The sequence below is a fragment of the Alosa alosa genome, chromosome 18 (assembly GCF_017589495.1).
Source record: "Alosa alosa isolate M-15738 ecotype Scorff River chromosome 18, AALO_Geno_1.1, whole genome shotgun sequence".
NCBI lineage: Eukaryota > Metazoa > Chordata > Actinopteri > Clupeiformes > Clupeidae > Alosa > Alosa alosa.
Genome location: NC_063206.1, coordinates 18652403 through 18679979, shown reverse-complemented (window position 1 = coordinate 18679979; position 27577 = coordinate 18652403). Strand labels below are relative to the sequence as shown.

The window sequence follows — 27577 nt, the reverse complement described above, 5'->3', positions numbered from 1 at the left end:
CATACAGGTACAAATAGACATTCTACCGCACGCACACACACACACACACACACACACACACACACAGAGAGAGATATGAATACAATCATGCACTACATACTGTAACCTGCACTATGTCTATGTAACCTCTTTTCCCAACCCATGCAAACACTGATGTTAGGGCTGTGGCTTCTGTTACAATACTCCTTATGCACAGATATTCACTATGCACACACACACAACCTCTCTCTCTCTCACTCTCTGTCTTTCCCACGCATGCTAACGTGATGCTTGTACCCTGACTGTGCTGCGCATGGGGCCCTGGTCACTGTTGTAGGCCTCCACCTCCAGCACGTGGGAGCTGCTGGTCTCCCTGTCCAGCCGTCGGGGTCCCCTGGTGATCAGGCCAGACAGGTTGCTGATGCTGAACAGCTGGTTGATGTTGCCTGCCGCCAAAAAACAACACACGCACGCACGCACGCACGCACACACACACACACACACACTTCAGGAAAGGACTACAAGGCCAGTAGAGAAACACAGACATAGTCATATACACATTCTGTTCATTCACAAGCTCTCTCTCTCTCTCTCTCTCTCTCTCTCTCTCTCTCTCTCTCTCTCTCTCCAGACAGACAGACAGACAGACACAGACACAGACACAGACACACACACACACACTCACACTCACACACACTCACACACAGAATTGAGCACAAGCATGCGTGTGGCATGTGTACATCCTGTTAGATATAATGTTCAGAATGCAACCTCCAGATTGCCTTTGAAATGGCTTGGGAAAGTGCACGCCTGTGGTGAATTCAAATACACAGTCCCTGTTAACTACAAACCATGCCCAAGCATAACTGTGCAAATTGGAAACAACATTGTATTTTTTTTTTTAAACAAAGAGAAATCTGATTGACCTCCAAAGTACAATTAAACAATTACAAAATGAGCAATAACAGCACTACCTCTTTTCTAAGCCACCATACATGCATGAATAAATGTGATTATACAACACAAAACTCACAGTGTGTGTGTGTGTGTGTGTGTGTGACTGGCTGCGGATTTGGGTGCATTTATTGTTTATTGTCTTGCTGTTCTTATGAACAATTGATTGCTTGGCCCCTAAGAACATGAGAACAGGAAGAAGGAAGTGACTCCACTCACCGGAGAGGATCCTGTATAGAACGCGTCCGTTCTCTCCCTCATCCGCATCTGTAGCCTGCACCTGCACGCACACACACACACACACACACACACACACACACACACACACACACACACACATGCGCACGCACACACACACACAAACAAACAAGCAAACAAAAGTGAACATCTGTAAAATGCTGTACATTCATGTGTAAACACACATACATATACTATGGCGTCATTTAGCTGACTTAATTATGCGAGCGCATAAAGAATGAAAACGAGCGCAGATATAGACATACAGAAACTGAGGGGTGAAAAATAATCTTGTGGTGAATAAAACTGTTATCACATGTGTGAGAAACAATTATGATTGACAGCACAGAAATGACGTTTGCATTGGGCAGCTCATAGGCTCCATCTTCTGCTTGTTATCGCCAGATCATTTTTAAATTTGCTCTCGCTTTGAAACTGTCTAAGCTCCACAACACGTTATGGATTAAGGCTCGATCAGACGATCAATCATAAAAGCCACTATTTCTGGATTTCTGGATTCCTAAATAATAGCATGTGTCAAAACTTTTTTTTTCTCTCTGAATAAGCAATAAGAAAATATAAATATAATTTTGTGTACTATTGTTTGTGTGTGATGCCAATGGAACACTCGGACACAGTATAAATAATTACATTTTGCCCGTTAACCGTGCTATTTAACTAACTAGCTAACGTTAGCAAAGTAAACAGAAAGTGAATGGAACGGCTAGTGATGTTCACTAGCCAGGTAGCAGCTAAGGACTTTGGTTAAACTTGTATATTGTTGCAAACTAACCTACAATAACATACGTTTCAGCAACTTCGTGGTAAATGACTAGTTCTAGCAAAATATATTAGGTTAGTTTATCAACCATCTCTGGGTCTAGAACCTTTGAGAACAGGTGGCTGTGCACAAGAGCTTTGAGACAGTGACAGATCATAAACAAAGCTATTTTTCTTTACTTTGTTGTAAAATACAACTTCAATGTCAGAATGTTAGGAAGCAGAGCTGCCAACTTTTTCAAAAAACCTTGGAATGAGATTTGGTGCAGCCAACCAAAAAAACAGCCATTTTGTTTGGCACATTCAGCATCATTATGCTGAATGTGCCAAACACATTAAGGGCACATGTACAGCAAAAAAAAAAATCTATATATATATAAAATATATATATATATATACATGTATACCATTTCATACATCAGTGGTTCTCAGTGTTGGGACCAAGGTCCCAGAGATAAATTAACATTAGAGTACCAAAGGGATCTACTAGGACCACTGAAATTCTAAAGAATGAGAACCACTGATTTACAGGTTTCTGAACTGTAATCCTTAGGCCTACCAAATAAAATAGAAATAAACATTTTTGGTTATTGGCTGGACTTGCATTCCTCTGATGTTATGTCATCATAGGGGGTTCCAGGGGCATGCTCCCCCAGAAGAAAATGTTGTATATTTTAACGTTTAAATGCATCAATCTGGTGCAGTTTGAAACTCAATTCAGAGGTTAGACTTGCTTATTTCTATCTATGGATGGAAATATTTGTGCTGTAGCCTAGGTCATAATAATGATGATACTGCAAGTTCCCAACCACAAACCATATTTGCTGAGTTTCACTTCAGATATGGTCAACATTTTTTTACATTTCAGCACTCCATGAAATTATGTAGAAGTGGTCAGTGGTGTTGTTCAGCTAGTTAATCTAAAACTAGATGTACCGCATAGCGGTACAAAATATGACCGCCGCTCAGTCCTGTACATCCGTTCCGCGAAAATAAATCACACTTCAATTTGTCTCCATATTTTACTCCATCCCCCACTCTTGAAACTTTTGTGTATGCTTGTTTGGCATGCCTGAGTGTGTGTGTGCGGCTGCACAGAAAGTAGCCTACTGGTGCTGAAAAGGTGAATAGATTGTAGAATAGCCAAAGAAGAAGTAGCATTGTTATAAAACCTTTAAAATCTCTAAACAATCACAAGTAGGGCAGTTAATCACAGTTCATCCATTGCAACTGGATTGATGAAAGGTCACTTACACCTGTAGGCTACATTGTATTTGGGAAAAGCAAAAGGTATCAGCATAATGTTATTTATTTATTTATTTTTTTTTGTGTAAAACATCTCTGTCAGTTCCATGCCGTTTTCAACAGCTATCAAAAACAAAGGTCATTTTTGGATGGATGGATTTTTTTGTGAATGTTTCTTCTTCTACATAAGATTTTAGTCATCTTTAGTTCATGTAATACTTTATTGTCAATGCACAAATTAAGTAACAGTAGTCTGAAACGTTATTGTTAATGCACAAATTAAGTAACAGTAGCCTAGTCTGAAACGAAATGCTGTTTTACATCTAACCAGTGGTGCAAATAACTGACATGTCCAAATGGGCCTTGATGAAATGCGTCGCTAGACTGTTCATACACATTTTAACGGGCCAAAGTTGAAGAGCTTTTGTCCGTTATTGTTCGTGCAAATATAGGCTGATTCATGTTCCCTTGCATTGTGTAACTGAGGTCCATGGCTAGTCTGGCTTTCATCAGACCAAGCTCAATCTTTTAAGAAATCAAAAATAAATAGCGGGCAGATCAGGCTGGGTTCACCCAGCCTAGTCCATAGGCACCCGATATTGTTTAATTTTCCGATTGAGATATACACGCTCTGGCTATTCTAAATGCAAAATGCATCAGGAGTTATGACAAAACGGTAACTAACAAACTAGATCCTAATAGAAAGCTGTTAGCTTCCCTAAGCTACAGGTAGGATTATAAGGTAGGCCTATTTACAACATTAATTGTCAATAGGCTATGCTGGCGACACTAATAAAATCTCCTTTGAAAACCAATGGCTTACGCCTTTACAGTATCAAGCGGACTTAAACTGCCATATCGGGCGAAAAAAATTTTAATAACATTCAAGCAGCTCCATGAGTCAAGGAAAGCCGAATGAAGTAGCCACTTCTAGATGGGACCCACTACACAGTAGCTTAAGGTGTGTTGCTAAAGCAGCCATAATGAAATGAAGGTGTCATTGTTTGGATACTTCACACACACGTGCTTTTAATTTCACAAGACTACAACTACCACGCTGTAATCAAAGCACATCGATTCCCCTCTCACACCATGCACGCACTTAAAAACAAAATAAACAGGCGCCTCAGTCTCACGCATGTATAGGCAAAACTGTATCAGACCGATTGTAACGTTGGTAAATCTTCCATTGCACAGAATGATTTTTTTTTGTACGCGTGCAATAAATGACAGTCGAAAAGATACAAACAGTGCTGCTATCAATTTGCTTGGTATAACCGCATTTATAGTTTTCTACAAATGCAATCAATCAAATGCCTCCATCACTCAACTAACGCTTAACGGTAACATTACCTAGGTCCTTATTGATATTACAAGATTAACGTGCCTGCAGTAAAAACCAAGCATGTCCGATAAACATCCTCAGATTTATTTCAACTTCAAGAAGAAATGGGAATTACACTTCATGTGAACATCGCCCCATCCTTATTAGATGTCCGCTGAGGTAAATTACAGTCCTTGTAGGAAGCGCCCATTGTTTTTCCAACCCACTTTTAACTTCCAACAAAATTACGCCCTCACCGCAACGATGCGCCATCTAGTGGACAAACGACTACTTATCGCCAATACTGAAAATGCAGCCATGATGATGATGATGAATATTTATTTTGGCTTTTTTTAATCCTACTGAATTTGTAATTATGTATCGGCCGTTCTAATACAGATAGTATGTGGGTGCCTGTGTGTGTGCATGTGTATATGTGTGCACCGCCATTTACAGGCCAATGAGTGTACAGTCACTAAATGTACACATAACCTAATTTTTTTAGACCCCCCATGGATGAAATTCTATTTAAACTTGGCATACCCCCCAGAGAATGCCAGGTCAATCATACACATAAAATTTGGTGCAGTTCTGAACATCTTAACTGAAGATAGGGGCAATTAAAGCAGAATAATATTGCATTTTCATTTTTTAATCGGGGGGTGCAAATCACAAATGAGTGATTATGAGCCAGGTTGATGTGGGCCCTTGAGACCAACATACCATAAAAGATTCTTCATCCTCAGTGCCACGGTTCAGGTAGTTATTTAGGAAAACTGTTTGGGTTGGGGGGGGTAGCCCTGTGGGACCCGAAATGAAATTTTTCCGTAAAAGTCTAGTGGGCTACATACCCACCAAATTTCATGTACCCGGTGGTTAGGTGTCCCGGTATCAATGACCAAAAATTCAGGGAGTAGATGACGGGTAAAAATTTTGAATTATGTGCATGTGCGCGTGTACAAATTTATGTTTATGTGTGTGGGTGTGTGTGTGTGTGTGTATGTCGTGTTTGTGTGTTTGCTCATGTATGTGTGTTTGTGCATGTGCATGCATGCGCATACATATGTCTACTGTGTGAGTATGTGTCATACGTGATGATTACTGTAAATGTATGTGTGTACAGGTATCTGTTTTTATGCACATGTGTGCACATGGAATGGGTTAACATGACCCTGGAGGCAAACATACGGAAAAATTGGTCATCCTAGGCCCTACAGTTCTCAAGATATTCACAGAGAACTGTGTTCGCCCCTACCTCCCTTTCGGGGTACAGTCCAGCTGGGGGGCTACAGATCAAAACTAAGAATGACGGTTCCATGCTATCCATGTGGGGTACATGCCCACCAAGTTTGTGTACCCGGTCTTTCAGTGTCCCGAATCCTTTGTTGGTGTACGCCACTAAATGTACACATAAATTATTTTATTGTAAGGCCCCCATGAACGAAAAGTACACAAAACTTGGCATGCATTCGGAGGGTGTCATAATGATCCTACACTTTTAATTTCGTGCAGTTTTGACCTTGTCAGCCAGAGATATTGTGATGAAAACACCTAATTTTTTTTGCTTTTTAATTTTAACTAGGTGGCACTATACATGAAATAAGTGGTAATGGATGGGTTGACATGCCCCCTTAAGACCAACATACAAAAAAGGTGGACCTCCTAGGCCCCTACGGTTATCGAGAGATATTCACAGAAAACTGTCTCCCGGCCACCTACAGGCCAGTTGGTGTATAGTAACATAAATTAATTTATTTTCTGGCCCCCCATGAACGGAATTCCACAAAACTTGGCGTGCATACAGAGGGTGTCATAATGATCCTACAATTCCAATTTCGTGCAGTTTTGACTATGTTAGGTCACAGATACCTTCAATTACAACACCTCATTTTACTTTTTTGTCATGGAATGGGTTGACATGGCCCCTTGAGGCAAACATACAAAAAAATTGGTCATCCTAGGCCCTACAGTTCTCAAGATATTCACAGAAAACTGTGTTTGCCCTACCCTCCTTTCGGGGGGGTCCAGTCCAGCGGGGGCTACAGATCAAAACGAAAAATGACGGTTCCATGCTATCCATGTGGGGTTACATGCCCACCAAGTTTTGTGTACCCGGTCTTTCAGTGTCCGGGAATCCTTGTTGGTGTATGCGCCACTAAATGTACACATAAATTATTTTATTGTAAGGCCCCCATGAACGAAAGTACACAAAACTTGGCATGCATTCGAGGGTGTCATAATGATCCTACACTTTTAATTTCGTGCAGTTTTGACCTTGTCAGCCAGAGATATTGTGATGAAAAACACCTAATTTTTGCTTTTTAATTTTTAACTAGGTGGCACTATACATGAAATAAGTGGTAATGGGATGGGTTGACATGCCCCTTAAGACCAACATACATAAAAAGGTGGACCTCCTAGGCCCCACGGTTATCGAGATATTCACAGAAAACTGTCTCCGGCCACCTACAGGCCAGTTGGTGTATAGTAACATAAATTAATTTATTGTGTGGCCCCCCATGAACGGAATTCCACAAAACTTGGCGTGCATACAGAGGGTGTCATAATGATCCTACAATTCCAATTTCGTGCAGTTTTGACTATGTTAGGTCACAGATACCTTCAATTACAACACCTCATTTTTACTTTTTGTGTTTAACTAGGTGGCGCTATACATGAAATGAGTGGTTATGGAATGGGTTGACATGGCCCCTTGAGATCAACATACAAAAAAAAATGGTCCTCCTAAACCCTACGGTTTTCAAGATATTCACAGAAAACTGTGTTTGCCCTACCCTCCTTTCGGGGGGTCCAGTCCAGCGGGGGGGCTACAGATCAAAACGAAAAACGATGGTTCCATGCTATCCATGTGGGGTTACATGCCCACCAAGTTTCGTGTACCCCGGTCTTTCAGTGTCCCGGGAATCATTGACGGAAATTTGGGCATGCGAAAAAGAAAAAAATAAAAAAATCTGACTAAACCTATATGACCGCCGCTTCGCTGCGCGGCGGTCATAATAAGATAGTTATCTTGGTCATTTTTATGGCCACCTATACATGCTATCCTATCTTCCTTTTTCAGGACAGTTTGGGCTACCCATATCTGGGAAAGTATGATGTGATAATCAGGGATGTAGTGGTAAACTAAGAGGTGGAGGTGGACTGTGCCATGTGGTATAGGATTAAAAAAAAAAAAAAAAAGGCATTCAGGCATTGTTGGAAGTTATTGTCTAATGTTTATTAACAATATCAGTGGTATTAATTTATTTAGTGATATAAATTTTGGGGGCAGCCGTGGCCTACTGGTTAGGGCTTCGGACCTGTAACCGGAGGGTTGCCGGTTCGAACCCCGACCAGTAGGAACGGCTTGAAGTGACCTAGCCCCTCACTGCTCCCCGAGCGCCGCTGTAGCAGGCTGCTCACTGCGTCTTCACTGTGTGCTGAGTGTGTTTCACTAATTCACAGATTGAGATAAATGCAGAGACCAAATTTCCCTCACAGGATCAAAAGGGTATATATACTTATACTTACTTACTTACTTATAAATGGTTCCTGTAAATGGTACATATTGATTTTTGAATGTTAAAAGTTGAAATTGGTGAATAAACTCTATTTCTGAAATTTCAGAGGTGGATAAACTGCATTTACTTGTGTTTAGCCTCCACTACATCCCTGGTGATAATATTTGCACATGTCAGGTTTTATATCAAGAAAAAAATAATTTGCACAGTTATTTTTTCTTCTTCATTTTGCATTAATGTCACTTAGGAAGAATGCTAGTAGAAATATATATATATATATTCATTAATCACATATTTTATCACATGATTAACATTCTATTATTTTGCATTTCTTAACTTTCCAGGAGTATATATTAACAATATAAAGCAATTATTGTGTATCTTGATTGGGATTCAAATGAAAGCAAAGCAAGTTAGCCTACTTTATTAACTTAACTTTAGACGTAGGTCTATTTGATTATTTCAAATCAAATTTCAAAAGATGTGCAGCAGGCCTTGAGGCAACACAATATAGGCCTATTCTTCAGAAATATAGCTGATATAAACTGAAATAAACAGAAGTGCATGCACAAAATGTACACACATTATAAAGGTCATAACAAACAGAAAATACTAGTATTTTAGTATAAATACTATAACTTATTTATACTATATTCATTATCTTTGAGTTCAGTTGAAAAGAATGGAATCTAATGTAAATGAATGTTGAAAGCAGAGTGCATAGCACTCATGTCGGCATTGGTGTCCACAGCAATTTAAAATACCATTCAGCCGACCGCCGGGAGTTCAGAACTGCGTTGGTGTTTATTATCTCCACGACTACAGGAGGAGGACTAGGAGGAAGTAAAGTTCTTAGAATATTCGCTCCCCACTTCGATGCAGCATAGGTTTCCATTATATCCATTCAAATGTGTGAGTCTCATGGCCATTGCTTTAGAGTTGGCGTGCATTCAGAGGGTGTCATAATGATCCTACACTTCCAATTTCGTGCAGTTTTGACTATGTTAGGTCACAGATACCTGTGATTACAACACCTCATTTGTACTTTTTTGTGTTTAACTAGGTGGCGCTATACATGAAATGAGTGGTTATGGAATGGGTTGACATGGCCCTTTGAGATCAACATGACCAAAAATGGTCCTCCTAAACCCTACGGTTCTCGAGATATTCACAGAAAACTGTGTCTGCCCTACCCTCCTTTCGGGGGTCCAGTCCAGCGGGGGGGCTACAGATCAAAACGAAAACAGGAGGTTCCATGCTATCCATGTGGGGTTACATGCCCACCAAGTTTCGTGTACCCAGGTCTTACAGTGTCCCGGGAATCCTTGACGGAAATTTGGACATGCGAAAAAGAAAAAAAAAAGAAAAAAAAATCTGACTAAACCTATATGACCGCCGCTTCGCTGCGTGGCGGTCATAATAATATATATCTCAACTTAACAATAGCACTAGCACCTGTTCTTGTGAAGCAAAAGCATGTGGTGCACTTGAACTCGCCATATCGATTGACGGGTGTCGATCGTCTGATCGAGCCTTAATCCATGATGTGTTTCTGGTTGGAAAAAATACTTGTGGAACGTTTCATTGAAAATTCTCTGGCGAGAGCGAGCAGAGCCGATGAGCTGCCCAATGCGAACGTCATTTCTGTGCTCTCAATCAGAATTGTCACACATGTGAAAACAATTTTATTCACCACAAGATTATTTTTCACCCCTCAATTTCTGTATTTGTGCTCGTTTTCATTCTTTATGCGCTCGCATAATTAAGTCAGCTAAATGACGCCATAATATACAGTCCTGGCCAAATTTGTTGGTACCCTTCAACAGTCATCACTGTTCAATGTTTAATGCAAATCAGATTTTGCTTTTGACTTCACTCAACAGAACATTTTGGATAACAAAACAAATGCAAATAGTGTGGACAAAACTGATGAAACCCTTTACCTAACAGTGTGCTGCACAAACTTTAGCGGCTATCACATCCAACAAGTATTTTTTGTAGCTTTTAATTACTTTTCTTCATCTGTCAACAGGTAGTTCGGCTCACTCTTCCTGAGCAAACTGCTCCAGCTGTGTAAGGTTTGAAGGGTGACCTGCAGACTGCATGTTTCAACTTTTTTCATAGATGTTCCATAGATAATACTAGAATAAGGGGCGCAGGAGGCACGGGGGACATGGGGGATATGTCCCCCACAGTGCTGAAGAGTTTATTGCAAAGCAGACAAAGCAGCCATTCATTGAATAGGGGTTGTGCTGTAATAGAAACCTTTTTGCGTAGCCAAGTAGCCTAAATTGAGTTATTGTTTAATTATGCATGATTTAGTAGGCTACTTTTTTATTAAATTCAGAGGGCTGGAATGCCTTGAGTCAGCATAGCGATTGTGTTTAAATGTAGTAGGCTTCAGCCTCTGGCAATTAGCTCGAAAGGGGCGGCAAGACAATGAGCTTGAGAACGTGTGTTGGAGACCCATGGTAGGAAAACAACTTTATTAATCCAATCAACAATATAATAAAATATTAAGAAGAGGTGTTATTTCATTGACTTAAATCGAAGCAATGTCTTCTAGTGCTGGTGGACTGATGGCAATTGTTGGTATGGTATAGGCAAATATGGGAACCTGCCTTTATTTGTCCGGCTCTAAATAGAATCAATCCCGGGCATAATTTGAGGATTTACTGTATGGTTGCCTATCTCCTGCTCAACATGACATTAGCTGTTATGTTTATTGATAACAAACTCAACTAGCCTACTGATCAACTCGTTTTCACTAGCCTAACTATAAAATACAAGTCTATAGGCCTACCCAAAGTTTTTGTTCTAAGACATTTATTTCAAACATAATTTCAAGACACAAATTGGATACTTCAGTTACCTTGGTGCATAAATCCCAGAGAGTAGGCTACCACACCCCAGAGTGATGGGCCTTTCTTACGTGTTCAGTGTGGGGTATAAACAAGCTGAGAATATAGCGGTGTCATGTCTGCCTGTCACAGACATGGGGAGCTCTTTGAAGCTTGGGATAATGTGGTACAGTTACTACAGTAACAGTATTTTATTTTACTTCTTATGTAATATTTTTTTTTTCAATTTTATAAATGCTTTGTTTAAATGCTGTTGGAACAAATAGTAGTTGATTATAAAGGCAACTTTCTGTTGCAATTTTCTGTGTGTTCTGGATTGGTAACTTGTTAAGCCAACATGTTCTAACATTGCATAAACATTAACTGCAGACACAGTGGAGAGTTGATTTATACCAGACAATTTAGGTACTGTAGGCCTAACTAGGCTATTTGATCATGTAGTCTATGTTTGGATCATAGGCATGATGATTCATTCATGGCTTAATAAAATATCAACATCATTGATGGTCGAAAGTGGGCCAGAGGTGGCGATCCGATATCTGGAAATCTGATCTCACTATGGGTTTGTGTTCACAATTTGGTCCCCCTCACTTTCAAAATATCTCCTGCGCCCCTGACTAGAATAGTATACAGATCAGGATTCATAGAAGACCACTTCAGAATAGTCCACTGTTTGGGTCATATAGTATAAGTATATAAATATATATACTCTTTTGATCCTGTGAGGGAAATTTGGTCTCTGCAATCCGTGAATTAGTGAAACACACACAGCACACAGTGAGGTGAAGCACACACTAACCCGGAGCAGTGAGCTGCCTGCTACAGCGGCGCTCGGAGAGCAGTGAGGGGTTAGGTGCCTTGCTCAAGGGCACTTCAGCCGTGGATGTGGGCATGGGAGAGCAGTGCTCAACCACTTCCCCAGCCCACGTTTTTCCTACTGGGTCGGGGATCGAACCGGCAACCCTTCAGTTACAAGCCCAAAGCCCTAACTAGTAGGCCACGGCTGCCCCCTCATTATGCTGTGGAAGGCCAATGACCTGTGCCTGAGACAGAGCTTCTGCATACTGGACAGTATGTTGCAGACCAGGAAGCCTCCTAATGATGAGATTTCATTGTTCCCTGGACCCTGCACCAGATGCAGCAAAGCTGCCCCAAAACTTAGCCAATGCCTCAGCCATATATTTCAGAGTAGATATGAAGTTCTTTTCTCTGAAAGCTTCATCACATCATAGAGCTGATGTGACATGCCAAAAAAGGACATCTCTCCAAAAAGGATTGTGACCCTGCATTTTTGCCATTTCCAGTCTTGCTTTTTAGTATTGTTTTCACAGTGGAGTCTTCGAAAGTGCCCACTGATGTAGCTTGAACTTAGATTTTACCAGTTTTCTTTGGCTCTTTGTCTTTTAATTTGCACTATCCCTCTGTCCAGTCTGGGGTCACTTTTCCTCTTAAGGACCCATCCAGGAAGGTTGGCTAAAGTCCCATGGACCCTAAACTTATTTTAAGAACATTTGCAACTGTAGTCACAGGATCATCAAGCTGCTTTGGAGACGGTCTGACAAATTTGACTTTTAACATTTATCTGATCTCCTCAGACAACTGTCTTCTTTTCTTTGCTCCATGTTCAGTGTGGTACACACAATGATATCAAAATTCAATCACTGAATTAAAATTTTGTTCTTGAATTTCACATTAAGGGACTGACAGCATGACCACAAAAACAATAAAAAACGTATTGAAAATATACTTATGCACACACACACACACAGACACTGGAGCGTTGGTGCTTAGGTACTTTTTTACCCTCTACTCAACGTTGTCATGGTAACACTATTTTTGCCCTGGAAGGTCTTGTCCCACCACAATGGCTGTCACCACAGCGAGAGAGAGAGAGTGTGTGGGGGTAGCTTGAAAGAGGAGAGATTTCTTTTTACTCAAGATACACCACACACAAAACAACAACTTATCTTTCCAACACACTGGCAAACACAAACCCCTCATAACATTTAGTAGTGGGGTTGTGCTTTTTTTAGTTTCTACGATATGGAGCAGATACTTGTCTGTGTGTGTGTGTGTGCGCGTGTGTGTGTGTCAGAGAGACAGAGAGTGACTAAGAGGGAGAGTGTGTGTGTGTGTCTGTGAGAAAGGGAACGAGAGAGAGACAGTGAAAGAGAGAGAGAGAGAGAAAATGAGAGGTGGGGAAACAGAAGATGAAAGATGGGGAGATGAGCAGGAGATGTGTGAGATTGTCTGTCGCCACTCGTCTGTGTTTACATGTCTACATCTGTCTCACTCATTCAACTCTTTCTCTTGCTGTCCATCTCTCTCTCTCTCACACTCTCTCACTACATCGTCCACTCTCTCACGTGCACACACTCCCAAATAAGCCTCTATCTCTCATACACACCTCTTTGTTCCCGCCCCCCAAAAGTACACACACACACACACACACACACACAAACTCACACACACACAAACTCACACAGAGAAGAAAAGACCTTGGCCTATGTCTCATTAGCCTCATAAAGAGATGTGGAGAAGAGAAGAGAGGGAGAGAAGGAGGGGGGTCCGGAGAAGGAGGAGGGATGGGTGGATAGGGTGAGGGTGACTGAAGAGAGAAAAGCAGAGTGGGGGGTTCCCTCTGTCCTCTCTCTCTCTCTCTCTCTCTCTCCCCTTCTGATTGATGAATAGGGCTCTCAGCACAGGCCAGTACCACCACATCGCTTCACAGGGGTGTCTCGAGACGCGTCCGCCGAAAACAAACTCAGGCACTTAAAAAAAAAAAAAAAAAAAAGGCTAATCAAAGCGGCGGCAGTGAACGGCCATCTAGTGCAAGGGGTGGCTACCAGACAGACGGATGGCTCTTACATAAACAATGGCAGCCGCGTAAACTAAACAACTTCTGGAACACGTCCTGGTCCCCACATCTCCAAGTCACTCATTCTTCTAACTTACACCCCTCCCCGCCCCTCTCTGTCTTTCTCTCTCCATCACCCTCACCCCAAGAGTCTCCCCAGTGAGGGAAAGAGAGAAAGGAAGAGGGAGAGGGAAAAACAGAACAAGAGAGAGAGAGAGTTGGTCCCTGTGGAGTTTAGGAGACACAGAGGGACACAGAGGCTGTATAAGGTAAACTGTCCGTTTCCACATGCGCCCGTCTTTAGATTCATTAGTTAGTTAGTGAGACGTTAGTTAGACGTTAAATTAATATTAGAGCATGCTTGTGCTTTTGAGTTGGGGTGGATTATTTTAAAAGTGCATATAAAGTATGTGTGTGTTTGTGTGTGTGTCTGTGTGTGTGGACGTGTTTGTGTGTGATTGCTTATTACTTTATCTCGCATTGAACTCGTGGGAGATAGATAAAAAGTTCTACGAAGTATGGCTAATTTCTGAGAAGAGGCAAGATAAGAGGTTGAAGAGGATGAATGATATGTGTTTGTGTATGAGAGTTCCCAAATACGTGAGACATTGCAGCGAGATCTCACAGAGAGTTGATTATTACTGTGTCTCTCTGTTTGTGTGTGTGTGTTTGTGTGTGTGTGTGTTTATGTATGCACGTATGCGTGTGCATCTGAGAATATGTGTGCATCAGAGAGAAAGTAAGACACATGGAAACGGAGTGTTGTGCAAGTGAGAGATAAAGAGTGTGTTGTTTGACAGCTGTGAGATGGAGGGAGAGTGATGAAATGCGGTCACATGAGGGAATGAGAGCAGAGAGCTGGGTCATTCCACGTCAGTTCAACCAGGGCCCACGCACTTAGGTCTCAATTACCTTTTGTAATTACACAATTACCAGGTGTACCTATGTTACCCAGGAGACACACTGTAAAATTACTCTTATGTAAGATCAATACTTTCCAAGATACAGCCAGTTTTACAGGGGGAGGGGGGTGTCGATTTTGTTCGGCCTCTTTTTTTTGTCAAAGTTCACAAGCCCACAGCGCAAGAACTAAACCATGTAGGAGGCTCAAATTTTGCATGCTGGTACATAAATAGGAATAGTATGTAGCAAAATCGTCACGTTTGGTCTGGATAATCCTGCATGGTCATAGCTGTCCCTCAAAGTTGATACAAATTTTATTGGAGTTTTTGGCTGGGCTCTGTTTAAGCCTTCAGAAGACATATTTGTACTCAACATAGGCTCTTGATTTATTTTCCTTACTGAGATAAGTAGAAACACTCTCACAAAAAGCAATGAACAGAAAACAAATCCCTTCAGGGTCTGAACAGCAGACCTCACAAGTCTGAAAAATCATTTTGGTTATCATTTTCAGAGCACCCAAACATCTTGTGGGAATATACAAAGATTTTTTAAATATGTTTTTCTTTATTCTCCATGATCCCTTCTTTTTGAAAAACACCAATTTGACTTGTCTTATGCAAATCTTTCTTTTTTATTTTTCCACCCTGAACATGGGCAAAATGCCCCATTGACATCAATATGTTTTATATAGAGTCACCACACTGCCACCTGTGGTTGTATAGAGTAACCTGTGGTAGCAGGTGTGTTTTATTCCAGAGATTAAGACATGCTATGGTGTGGACAGACGCTCATGTACTGTAACTGTCATTTTAACTAAGTGTGTGTGGGAGGGAGTGTGCTTAATAGGAGAGGGTGAGTGGCTGGGGTGCAAGTGTGTACTAATGAATGTGTGTGTGTGTGTGTGTGTGTGTGTGTGTGTGTCAGGAGGTGCTGACTAATGATCTGATGCGCTCTAACAAGCCATCTTACTCCGGTGGCCTTTTCAGAGCTCTTGTGGCATTTGCTCTTAAACATAATTTCACGTTCCAGTGTGTTTGCATTAAAGCGAGAAGCCGGGTTTGTCTGCTCCACATTAGAGACAATGACATTTACAAATGCTGCGCTGGGCGCGGTGAGAGAGGAGAGAGAGGAGGGGAGAGGAGAGGAGGAGAGAGAGGAGAGGAGGGAGAGGAGAGAGAGGGAGAGGAGAGGAGAGAGAGGAGAGAGAGGGGAGAGAGGAGGGAAGAGGGGGGAGGAGAGGAGAGAGAGGAGGGAGGGGAGGAGGGAGAGGAGAGGGGGAGGGGGAGGAGGAGGAGGAGAGAGAGCAGAGAGAGGGGAGAGAGGAGGGAAGAGGGGGGAGGAGAGGAGAGAGAGGAGAGGAGGGAGAGGGGAGAGAGGAGAGAGAGAGGAGGGGAAGGTGAGAGGGGGGAGGAGAGAGGAGGAGGGAGGGAGAGAGAGAGAGAGGAGAGAGAGGGGAGAGAGGAGAGAGAGAGAGGAGGGGAAAGACAAGAGGAGAGGGGGGTGAGAGAGGGAAGGGTGGAGGGAGGGTGAGGAGAGGGAGTCATGATTTGATATGGGTGAAGGGCTATTTTAATAAAAAAACAATTTGTATTACACCCAAGAAAGTCTGTCATGCAGTGAGTCTTGTTTGGCCGTTTATTTAATGGTCACCTAATTGCTTCAAATGCCACCTATTTGTGCATGTGAGTGTGTGTGTGTGTGTGTGTGTGTGTGTGTGTGTGTGTGTGTGTGTGTGTGTGTTGTGTGTGCCTTTGTGTATTTATGTACGACTGTTTAACTTCAGGGTTAAAGTGATAGCATAAGTGATGCAAGTCATGCACAGATTAAGAACACACCTTGACAAATACCACCCACACACCCACACACACACGCACGCACACACACACACACACACACACACACACACACGCACACACACACACACACACACACACACACACACACACACACCGCACGCACGCACACACACGCACACACTTTGTCTCACTCGTTTCTTCTCCTTCTTCCAGTTAGAGCAACAATGAGCAATCTACCGTTCAACATATCCTCATTCCTGTCTGCTCAGGATGCCCCGCCATCCAACCTGTCCCTGCTCGTCAACTCCACGACCCCGGTGCTCCCCATGACAACCCATGACCCCCTGCCCATCATCATCATCGCTGCCTGCCTCTTCCTCCTCTTTGGCGGCTGCATCGCCTTCCTGGCCGTCTGCTGCTCTGGCGATCCACCGGACGGGGGTTGCGAGTCCGGCTGCAGCCCAGCCGAGGGCCTCTCCTGTGGGACGCCTCGGTCCAGCGAGCCCCAGCTCAAGCTGTGGAAGCGCCTGGGCTCGATGCGTCGCTCTGTTTCTTCCTCCTCTTCCTCTTCCTCGGTGCGAAGGAGCACCCCGCAGAGGCGCTCGCCACCGCCGATATCGGCACCCCTCATCATGGTGACACCCCCCACTGCCACGGCGACCACGCCTCAGAGGCACAACCTGCCCCCCCATATTGCCATGCCCTGCCTGTTGCAGTACGCCACCGAAATTTGACCTGAAATACCTGTGGCCAAAGCGGGACCCAACTTAGCCATCTAACCACTACAGATAATGACCATTAAATGACCATCCAACATGAGTCCTTGAATTTCCCCTTGGGGATCAATAAAGTATCTATCTATCTATCTATCTATCTATCTATCTATCTATCTATCTATCTATCTAGTCTAGAGGAATTATTTACACCCACAACCCCTGCTACATGACCCCTAAATGCCCCTTAAAAATCAAGACTGCTGGAAAAGCATCTTCAAGCACTAACTGACCTGCCTCACCAGCTGCCCTGTGCCATTTGAGAAGCGAAACGTGCCTGAGGGCTGTTACTCTGAGAGAGTGCCACAGTTAGCCACAGGTATGCGTCTGAGCAAAGATAGTAGGTTAGCCTTTCAACCAAACCAGAACCCACCCCATTGATTTCACATGCTGATCTCAACTTCAAGAAGACTTGCTTTTTGACTACTCAAAGTTCCTGCTCACTGGACAGAAGGAACTACAGCAACAACAACTGATAGTTTCTCTTCACAGGACTAAACCATCACTAGAATATTTCTGATGGTGACCTAATAATCTCACTTCTACATAGACAACACAAGGATTTGTAACAGACACTGTATGATATGTTAGAAGTGATCAGATATGTCTGTTGACTTGACACTTGACATTAACATTAATTGTAGTTTTTGGAGGGTTATATCATGATGTGTATGGGCAAAAAGAACTGGAGAAAGAGTGTTTTGTTGAGTCTCCAGTCAACTTCATCCAAAACTGTGGTTTTAGAATGCTTGGGGTTAAGATTGTTGGGCCTGTGTTAAAAAGCTACCATGGCAATGTCTTTGTGTCATTTGTTGATGACCACACAGTAACCATGGTTTCCTCCAACTCTAGCAGCACCCTTTTTTAGGTTGTGTATTTAAAATCATATCAATGCTCATGGTACAACACAACCCCCCCCCACACACACACACACACAAACTTGTACACACTGATACACATACAATCGTTCTCTGTCTCTTTCTCTCTCTCTCTCTCTCTCTCTCTCTCTCTTACTGTCTCACACACACAGCAATAACACTTGTAAATACAGATCTGGGCAGAGGTATACTGTCACCACAAACCACAGTTACCATAGTGTTGATTTTGTGATAATAATAAATGTTCTTTTTGAAACAAAAACACAGGCTGCGTGCATGATATATGACTATATGACTTTGGGTATCCGTGTGTGTGTGTGTGTGTGTGTGTGTTTATATTTCAATATATGTAGGACTATGTGGTGTTGAAGAGGAGTTCTAGGGCAGAGGGGTCACTGCTATGTATGTGCATGTGTGGTTTTATGCTGGGTGTATCTGAGCGTGAGACAATTAGTATTTCTGCTTGAATGTGTGTGTTTATGTCGGTGATGTTGTGCCGTTGTGGTGCTTGTGTGATTTGTAAGTGTTACTGTGCATGATGTGTCCGTCCTGTGTGTGTGTGTGTGTGTGTGTGTGTGTGTGTGTGTGTGTGTGTGTGTGTGTTTGTTGGTGTTGTTGTGTGGTTGTGGTGCTTGTGTGATTTGTAATGATATGTGCATGATATGTCTGTGTGTGTGTGTGTGTGTGTGTGTGTGTATACCTGTAGGATGCTGGTTCCCTGTGGCACTGTCTCCAACACGCTGGTCTCGTAGCTGTTCTGCAAGAAGATGGGCCGGTTGTCATTGACATCCAGCACCTTCATATACACCGTGGCCGTGCCTGTTCTCCTGCCCCCTGCGGGACCGTTATCTGTGGAACACACACACACACACACACACACACACACACAGACACAGACACAGACACACATACATATATACATACACACACACACACACAGATACAGACACACACACACACCCACACAAACACAAACACAGACACAGACACAGACATACATACATTATTACATACACACACACACACATACAGACACACACACACCCACACAAACACAAACACACACACAAACACAAACACACACACGCACACTCACAGTTTACAACCAATATACAGAGTAAAACTACACTCTTCATCCGTCATATATATCTTTAAAACTTGGGCATACATGTAAATGTCTGATTCCAGATTGAAGATCATTTGTGCATGGTTCAATACAGAGTGCTCTGGATATAAACATCAGCTAGACAGCAAACCTGCTGCAAGTGTGCAAGCCAGCCAACCTGCAAAGCACCGGAACTCAGGGGAGACACAGAAACTGACACATATACCTGCAATACTTCAACACGAAGAACTATGAGCAGACCCAATGGTTTCGGTGTAAACAGGAAACCCTCAAAGTTTTTTTACTTTAGGAGAGAAATATAAATATTGGTGGTCTTAATCTCTCTCTCTTTCCCTCTCTCTTCTCTGTCTCTCTCTCACTCTTCTATCTCTCTCTGACTCTCTGCCTCTCTCTCTCCCTCCCTTTCTCCTTCCCACATATAAAAACACACACACACACACACACACACACACACATAGACACAGACACCCCCACACACAAGTACAGTACACACAGGCACAGGCACACGCATGCACGCACAAACAAACACACAAACACACAGGCAGACACACACACGCACGGGCACCCACACACACTGACTCACCGATGGCCTCAATGACTAGTGTGTAGGAAGCCTGGAACTCCCGGTCCAGTCCTACTACTGTCCTCACAATCCCGTTTCTGAAGCCGACACTGAACTTCCCATCTTGGTTCCCCCCTGCATGGCCCACACAGCACAGGTCACACACACATTTTGCTTTACTTGAGTAGTTCAAATGGGAGCAGCCACAGATACATACACATAAATGGACACACACACACACACACACACACACACACACACACACACACACACACACACACACACACACACAGTCCTCAAAACCAAAACCTGAACCAGAAGCACACTAAACTAAGAGGCCTTCTCAGATAGCCAACACACCCTCATCTCAATATACATACTAAGACAAGAAACATCCAAAATAGAACTTAATTTCCCCCCACCCACACACACACACACACACACAAACCCAGACACCCGCTCACACACAAGTCCTGTTTTACACCTGTGATGAAGTAGCTGAGCTCAGCGTTGAGACCGGCGTCGTTGTCGGAGCAGTTGAGCTGCACGAGCATGTGATCCCGCGGAACACTCTCCAGCAGTGACACGTTATACACGGGTGGGAAGAAGGTGGGAGTCTCATCATTAACGTCCATCACTAAGAGAGCAAGAGAGACAGAGAGAGAGGAAAGAGTGGGGGAGAGAGAGAGAAAGACAGAGAGAGAAAGGTGTTAAGAAGGAAAAATGGCTTAATAGTTCAAGCCAAAAGGAGTGGGCCTGTGGTGGCACAATTATAGTTTTTGGAAAGAGATAAACAAACAATTCTAAAACGGATAGTTCTGGCCCTTAATTATGATTGGCTGAATCGTGTTTGATGCTGTTGTAAAACCCAGCACAACCCTTCATGTTGATCACATTTCATTCTCTACTGCGCTACGATGAATTGACAAAACGTTAGCGTTGCTGTGTCTTGACATTGCTTGGGAACCATTCTTATAGAAGAAGCATATGAAGAATGATTATCTATTAATAAATTGTAACATGTCTTTTGCTGTGCATTTATCTTTACTTGACAATATCGACATAAGACATCTTTCACGAATGTGTCATAGGCTCATGTGTCATGAAGTCACTAAGATATGGTAACACTTTACTTGACAGTATCGACATAAGAGTGACATAACACTGTCATGAACACATGACACTGTCATGTCACTCTTATGTCGATACCGTCAAGTAAAGTGTTACCAAATCTTGCCAGGTATACAGTAGGTGTTATGTTTAAGAAAAGCCATTTGAGTCCGTAGGTTCCAGTGATTTTAGAACAGCTATGGAGTTTTTAGGCACTCTGCTTTCATCATACCTAACAACGACCCTTGGCTGTTCGAAAATCACTGGAACCTACAGGTATGACAAAGTCCTTGTAGGCAAGTCCCTCCACTCAGCGGCTATATTGCAATGAATTTTGGGCACTTTTCTGGCATCTATTTCGGGCAGAACTGCGCGTACGCAAAGCTTCACAACACCAACCTCACAACACGATGTATTCAAGTGTCAACTTTTGGTGGCGTAAGGGGAGGAATATGTGTAGACGACTGCCATGATTGCGTTACGAACTAACCCCATTCATTTCTGTGGGAGCTTCTTTGAGTTCTGTGTTTCCTCATTTAAAAAGTCTCTGTCAATGGCTTAAACTCAGTTCTAAAAGGAGTACATGATACTATCGATCCTACAGGTGTGAAAAAAAACATGCCAGTGTAGATAAAGGTGTTGAAGAGGTGCTGGTGAAGGTGTCGGTGCATTTGTATGCTTTCATCTCTGTTCATCTCTTTCATATGCTGTTCATCTTGCAATTCTTAGCAAAAATATGTGTGTGTGTGTGTGTGTGTGCTTATGTGTGTGTGTGCTTATATGTGTGTGTGTGTGTGTGTGTGTGTGTGTACACGTCTATGAAGTGGTGATTAGTTAAGTCGTAGGTGTGCATCTGCAACAGTCTGACTCATAAGCATAGGTGGAGGTGTGTGACGGCGGCGTCTCGCCTGTGATGGTGAGCGTGCTGGTGGAGGTGCGCGGGTACTTCCCGGCGTCGTAGGCTAGGATACGCAGGTAGTATTGGCCGATGCGCTCGCGGTCCAGCGCCACGGTGGATGTCAGCACGCCGCTGCTGGTGTTGAGGGTGAAGTCGAGGCGCGGCATGCCCATCTCTAGCACCAGGGTCACCGCGCCGTTGTCCTTCTCGTCCGGGTCCTCCACCTGGACCTGCGCAGCGGGAGGGGGATAGTGTGAGGAGAATGGGACACTCAATAGGACCTAATCTCAAAGACGGAGGACAAAGTGTGCAAAGTGGGAGCAAATTGTGTTGTGCTCAGTGAGCAAATTGTGTTGCAGTATAAGTATAAGTATAAGTATATATACTCTTGCGCATGAACTGAAGCTACTGTGGGGTAATGTGGGAGCATTGAACTGGTCCACCGATGTTTGTACTTAGGATCCTGCTCATTGTGTTAGCGGTACATAGTATTTCGCTTCGTTTTTGAACTAAATTAGCTTTAGTTAGCCTTTAGATTTTGCACTTTGCCCACCATTTAAATTAGGGCACATGTTTAAAGCAACACCAAAGCACTTTTCCTCTGTCACATGCACGCTATTTGTTTATCCAGCACCAGCTTTGCGAATAACGACGTCCGCAGACAAGGTAGAGTATGTTGCATGATTTCATGAAAGTATGATGTACTGCGTGATCAGAAGCATGTCAAATTTGTAGTTTCTTATGTCTCATTTCATGGAACTACAGATCCGCTACCCGATCTGGCAAACTTACATAGTGCGGTTATAGGGCTGTGAAGCGAATGCAGAAGTGCCGTTCACCCTGTTACGAGTTGATGAACCACTGAACTGATTTTGGAAACATTATTTTAAGGTACAAAAAACTCTTTGGTGTTGCTTTAAAAGAGGAACTCTGCAGGACCAGCAGTGTGTGATTATAACACAACTGAACTACCCCCACCCACCATGCCTGCAGATAAACTCTGCGATCACTTTCATTGAACTCAACAAGAACTTCTAATCTGGTAGCAATTTAATTTGAGAAGCTTCCATTCAAAGCATCCATATTATTTATGCTGGTCTCTAGACCTTACTCTTGCACTGTTGCACTGTTGGACTACTTTTTGCACCTTCACCATGACACTCACTCTCTTGAGCACCTTGCCATGCACACATAACTAAGGACTATGGTTGGACTACTGTTTGCACCTTCACCATGACACTCACTCCCTTTAGCACCTTACCAGTCCCGGCCCTGTCACTACAAGCGTCTTATGCTTGATCACCCTCAAGCACATTGGACTTTCTTAATTTAATTTATATAGTGTATTTAGTATTTAGTTGTGTTAGTTTTCTTATCTTTCTTATTTTCTACTGTCTTTATTGTACAGGGGAGTTTAGTTATATGTTTATACTTATACTTATGTTTACCATTTCTGCTGTAAGTGCATGTTGTGTGTGATGTCTGTATGCTACTGAGAGCCTTGAATTTCCCCTTGATCAATAAATTATCTATCTATCTATCTATCTATCTATCTATCTATCTATCTATCAGATGATACATCACTTTCTTGGTTCTCTTTTGACTAAAGAGAATCTTTACAACAGTTTTGTATAACTCAGTGAAATACTAATGCCTAAGCATTCTGACCCTGCTCTGTAAGGCCTATTCATGAAATATTACAGCAAGAATCTCTAATAAGGCACAGAGTGGAAACAGTGTGATTCCTTTCTGTTCATTTTAATAGAAACTTCATAATAAAAATTATTCCGTAATCCCTATACTTTCTCAGGCTTTATTACCCTTATGTTCAGTTAAGTATATACCACACACTCTGTGTGATTCACATGCAATCACTGTAATTACTGTAGACACTCACCCTGAACACAGATGTACCAATCGGGAGGCCCTCTGGCACCTCAGCAACAAATGGGAGGTTGAGGAAGGCGGGATCATTATCATTCAGGTCCAGGAGGTTGACAAACACAGTGGTGCTGACAGAGGACTGCAGAGGTGGAGTGCCACCTGTAGATGGCGTCAGAGAGACGAGTATACAGTAGATACCGTGAGTCTGTGCAAACTCTCAAAACACCCAAGGGCAAGTTTAGAACCAGCAGAATCTCTGTTCAGTTTAGAAACAGTTCAATATTTCTACTATAGCACTGAGAGGGTAAGTCACAACCTCTAAATGTTGCAACACTGACATTGATCTGTTCCAGGAACAAATATTGTTAGGTATGAAAGTAAAAGCAGCAGAAATAAACAGTGGATATTATGACATTAAGGGATTTGAAAACTTCTGATAAGCACCAATCCCCCTACACACACATCCAACTCTCTCTCTCTCTCTCTCACACACACACACACACATACTGTACACACACACTCACCCACCCTAAACATACAAAGCCATCAGCAAAACTGCAGCGCCAGTGAAAAACTGGGTGTTTGATGAGATTTGGCCCGGAGCTGTCCACTGATCAGCAGAGAGAGGAGCCCAGATTATCTGCACTGCCATGCTGAGACACCGAGAGTGCTGAAACACTATCACCAATACACGCCTACTATATCACAGGCAACACTGCAGGAGCTGTGTGTGTGTGTGTGTGTGTGTGTGTGTGTGTGTGTGTGTGTGTGTGTGTGTGTGTGTGTGTGTGTGTGTGTGTGTGTGTGTGTGTGTGTGTGTGTGTGTCTGATTAAGACAACAACCAGCTACATTTATCAACGAGCACATGGATAAGGGTACAGGGGACAGGGGGTTAGCAGAGGTCACTGGACAATCTGAGGAAGTTTTTCTTTTCTATACCGTTCAAGGTTTATTTCCCTCACTCTCCACCTCAAGCTGGTGTGTGGTGAGCGTTCTGGCACATAATGGCTGCCATGCATCACCCAGGTGGGTGCTACACATTGGTGGTGGTTAGTGACCCCCCCTTTCACTGTGAAGCGCTTTGGGTGCGTTGGCAAGGGCTATATAAATGCAATGTGTTGTTCCCCTTTACAGAGACACAATGTTCTCCACCACTATTTTCTTCTCTGCATGCAGGGAATGGTTGGTGAGGCCACCTTACAAAGAAAACTGCTCATCGTGACTGATAGTGGTAGTCAGCTGGCCAAAGGCGGCTGGTATGTCCCTCTATGTGTGTGTGTGTGTGTGTGTGTAAGAGTTATGTGGAATGGTTTGTGGTCGAGATGGTGATGCTCCTCCTGAGCTGTTTGTATGAAGTGCATGTTTGTCAGGGTTTGTGTGCGTGTGTAAGGTGAGTGCTAGCCTCATGGTCATTGGTGTGTGTGTGTGTGTGCGAGAGTCATGGTCGGTGGCTGAGATGAAGATGGTCCTCATGAGCTGTGTATGGTGTGAGTGTGTGTGTATCTGTGTGTATGAGTGTGTGTGAGGGTGTGTGTGTGTGTGTGTGTGTGTGTGTGCATGCGTGCATGTGTAAGCGCATGCGCGACACTCACGGTCGGTGGCTGAGATGACGATGGTCCTCATGAGCTGTGCGTTGTGGGGGTTGGAGCTCTCGCGGTCCAGCACGGCGCCGCTGGTCCGGATCTTGCCCGTGGTGCTGTTGATGGTGTAGAAGGGGTTGGGGGGGCTGATGGAGTACACCACTGTGCCGTTGTCCCCGTAGTCTGGGTCCACTGCCAACACCTGAGCACAGAAGAGAGGGAGAGAGAGAGGAGAGGAAAGGATAGAGGAGGAATGAGAAAAGAGGGAATGAAAAGAGTGAATGAGTGATGGGTCAGAAGAGGGGGAAGACAAAGGGAAAAGAGGAAGAGGAGATGAAGGAGAAGAGAGGAGAGGAGAAATGGAAAGTAGACGTGTTAAGAAGTAGAGGGAAGGAAGGAGACAAGGAAGAAAGGAAAAAGAGGAAAGAAAAAAGTAGGACAAGACACAAGGTTAGAGGACGAATATAAGAGGACAAAGGAACGAGAAATAGACCAGTGAAAACAACCAGAAGTGTTATGAGTAAAGGATAAGGAAGTAACAGGTGGTAATTGCAGAGAGAGGGGTGGGTTTAAAAGGAAGGTTGGAATAATAAACAGCGGGAAACAGGAGACAAATCACAAATGTTATCACAGACTAGCATAAGTGTGCACACCAAAAAATAAAAAATCAAGTACACGGCGAAGGTGTGGTAATCTAATAATCGTGTTATGTTCCACGACGGCCTTCTGGGTCAGGCTCAACTGCATTGAGATTCCGGTCCGAGCCAGCGTCTTCGGGAGGGAGAAAAATTCAATCATGCCACGGTGTCTCCACAGGATGCCTGGCCGTGTGATTTATGCGCTGACTTATTCGCGCGGAGACCCGGCAACACGCAGCGAGTTTTTTAAAAGGAGCCCATCAATTATTCACGCCGCCGCCGAAGAAATACTCAAAACTCTTAACTGGCCATTAGAGGGACAAAGGTTGCGAAGGAGGTTGAATTATGAAGCGGGAGAACGGGCATCGCTGTGGACCGTCAATTAGAATACTGCTCATACAGTAGGCCTATGTAAACAAGATATGAGTCAGAGAGAGAGAGAGAGAGAGAGAGAGAGAGAGAGAGAGAGAGAGAGAGAGAGAGAGAGAGAGAGAGAGAGAGAGAGAGAGAGGAGACTGAGAGATGATAACAGGTCAAAACAAGCTTTAAAGACAGCTATGACCTGATAAATTTATCAAATTGAATTTAATCCAGTAGCAAAAATCTTTGGGGGGTGCATGTCTAGATTTGCCGTGCTTGTTGAACTCCCGGCCCTGAGTGTGAGCGAGTGATGCACAGGTGAAGTAATGATCTGTAACAGACGGGGGAAGAAAGCGAACCATACTGAATTAGATATTAGCTGCACTTGGAGTTCAGAGTTGGGCTTTTCTCTCTCTCTCTCTGTTTCTCTCTCCTTCCCCCAATTTCGGTAGCTTTGCCTGAGGCGTGGTGGCTGACTTTTGTGGTTTAACAGGTAGAGGTTGCTTCATGAATTCCCGGTAAATTATGTTTCCAATATTGAAGACATGTGTTGGTGTAAGTATAAGAAATTATTCCTCCAGCTTATGATCCCTGAACTGAGCAGGTTAAAGTTCGACAGTTTGGAAAGAGTCTCTCTAGAGAGGATATTTTGTGGTTCAAATAGGCTACCTCCTACAGCATAGTCAGACTGTGAAGGGGTAGAATAAGATGGACATGTCCTTCTCTCTTGTCACCTTTCTGCTTTTCTGAACTCTTCTTTTCTCAACCCTTCTCCTCTTGTCCTCATCACCTCTCTCCTTTCCTCCTCTCTTCTACTCTCCTTCTCTCTGTCTCCATTGCTCTTTCATTTACATTCTGAGAGACTGCATTCTCCTTACTCCATCAGGCGACCATGGGGGTAATTACAAATGCGTTTGACTGCAGGCTACATTTTAATTAGCAATCAGATCTCCTTAATTACGCTAGCTGGCACCGCGCTAATGAATGGACATTCAGGGGCTTAATTAGCAACAGCATACCGCCAAAGACACTAGCAGGACAAAGGGTGGGGAGCTAGATTACACAACCCCCCTCGCTGTTTACGACCCAGGCTCTGTCTGCTTACCTGCTCCCTGTCTGATGATGCACCCTATGCCCCCGCCCCTGTGTATTAGTTACGTCCTGTTCTGAAGTTAGAATGGCTAATGCAATTGGACCAGAATTGGGCTGTAGGCCTGATATCATGTACAATTAAATCCTCCCAACTTTTTTCAAGGGTGCAGTTTCCAAAACCCCCAGCGAACATATGATGTTGGGCATTTTCGGTAACA

General features: G+C 43.4%; 2 protein-coding genes across 2 annotated transcripts in view; one reads left to right on the top strand and one right to left on the bottom strand.

Annotated features, from left to right (window-relative positions):
* The window catches only part of cdh23 (cadherin-related 23), a 120045-nt gene that overhangs the window by 57622 nt on the left and 34846 nt on the right, over positions 1 to 27577 (bottom strand). Inside the window, exons 10-17 of the mRNA XM_048269256.1 lie at positions 25282 to 25471; positions 23702 to 23847; positions 21815 to 22034; positions 20281 to 20433; positions 19818 to 19931; positions 18809 to 18957; positions 1153 to 1213; positions 277 to 425 (exon numbers count right to left, since the gene is read on the bottom strand). Coding sequence (XP_048125213.1) covers positions 277 to 425; positions 1153 to 1213; positions 18809 to 18957; positions 19818 to 19931; positions 20281 to 20433; positions 21815 to 22034; positions 23702 to 23847; positions 25282 to 25471 — 1182 coding nt within the window. The remainder of the gene's footprint in view (positions 1 to 276; positions 426 to 1152; positions 1214 to 18808; positions 18958 to 19817; positions 19932 to 20280; positions 20434 to 21814; positions 22035 to 23701; positions 23848 to 25281; positions 25472 to 27577) is intronic.
* On the top strand, positions 13922 to 18370 carry LOC125311324 (uncharacterized protein C10orf105-like). Its single transcript, XM_048269254.1, has 2 exons — positions 13922 to 14027; positions 16671 to 18370. The coding sequence occupies exon 2, from the start codon at positions 16682 to 16684 to the stop codon at positions 17189 to 17191; it is 510 nt and encodes a 169-aa protein (XP_048125211.1). The 5' UTR covers positions 13922 to 14027; positions 16671 to 16681; the 3' UTR covers positions 17192 to 18370.

Coding starts and splice junctions, on each gene's coding strand:
- LOC125311324 (XM_048269254.1), top strand. CDS start 16,682: ATGAGCAATCTACCGTTCAACATATCCTCATTCCTGTCTGCTCAGGAT.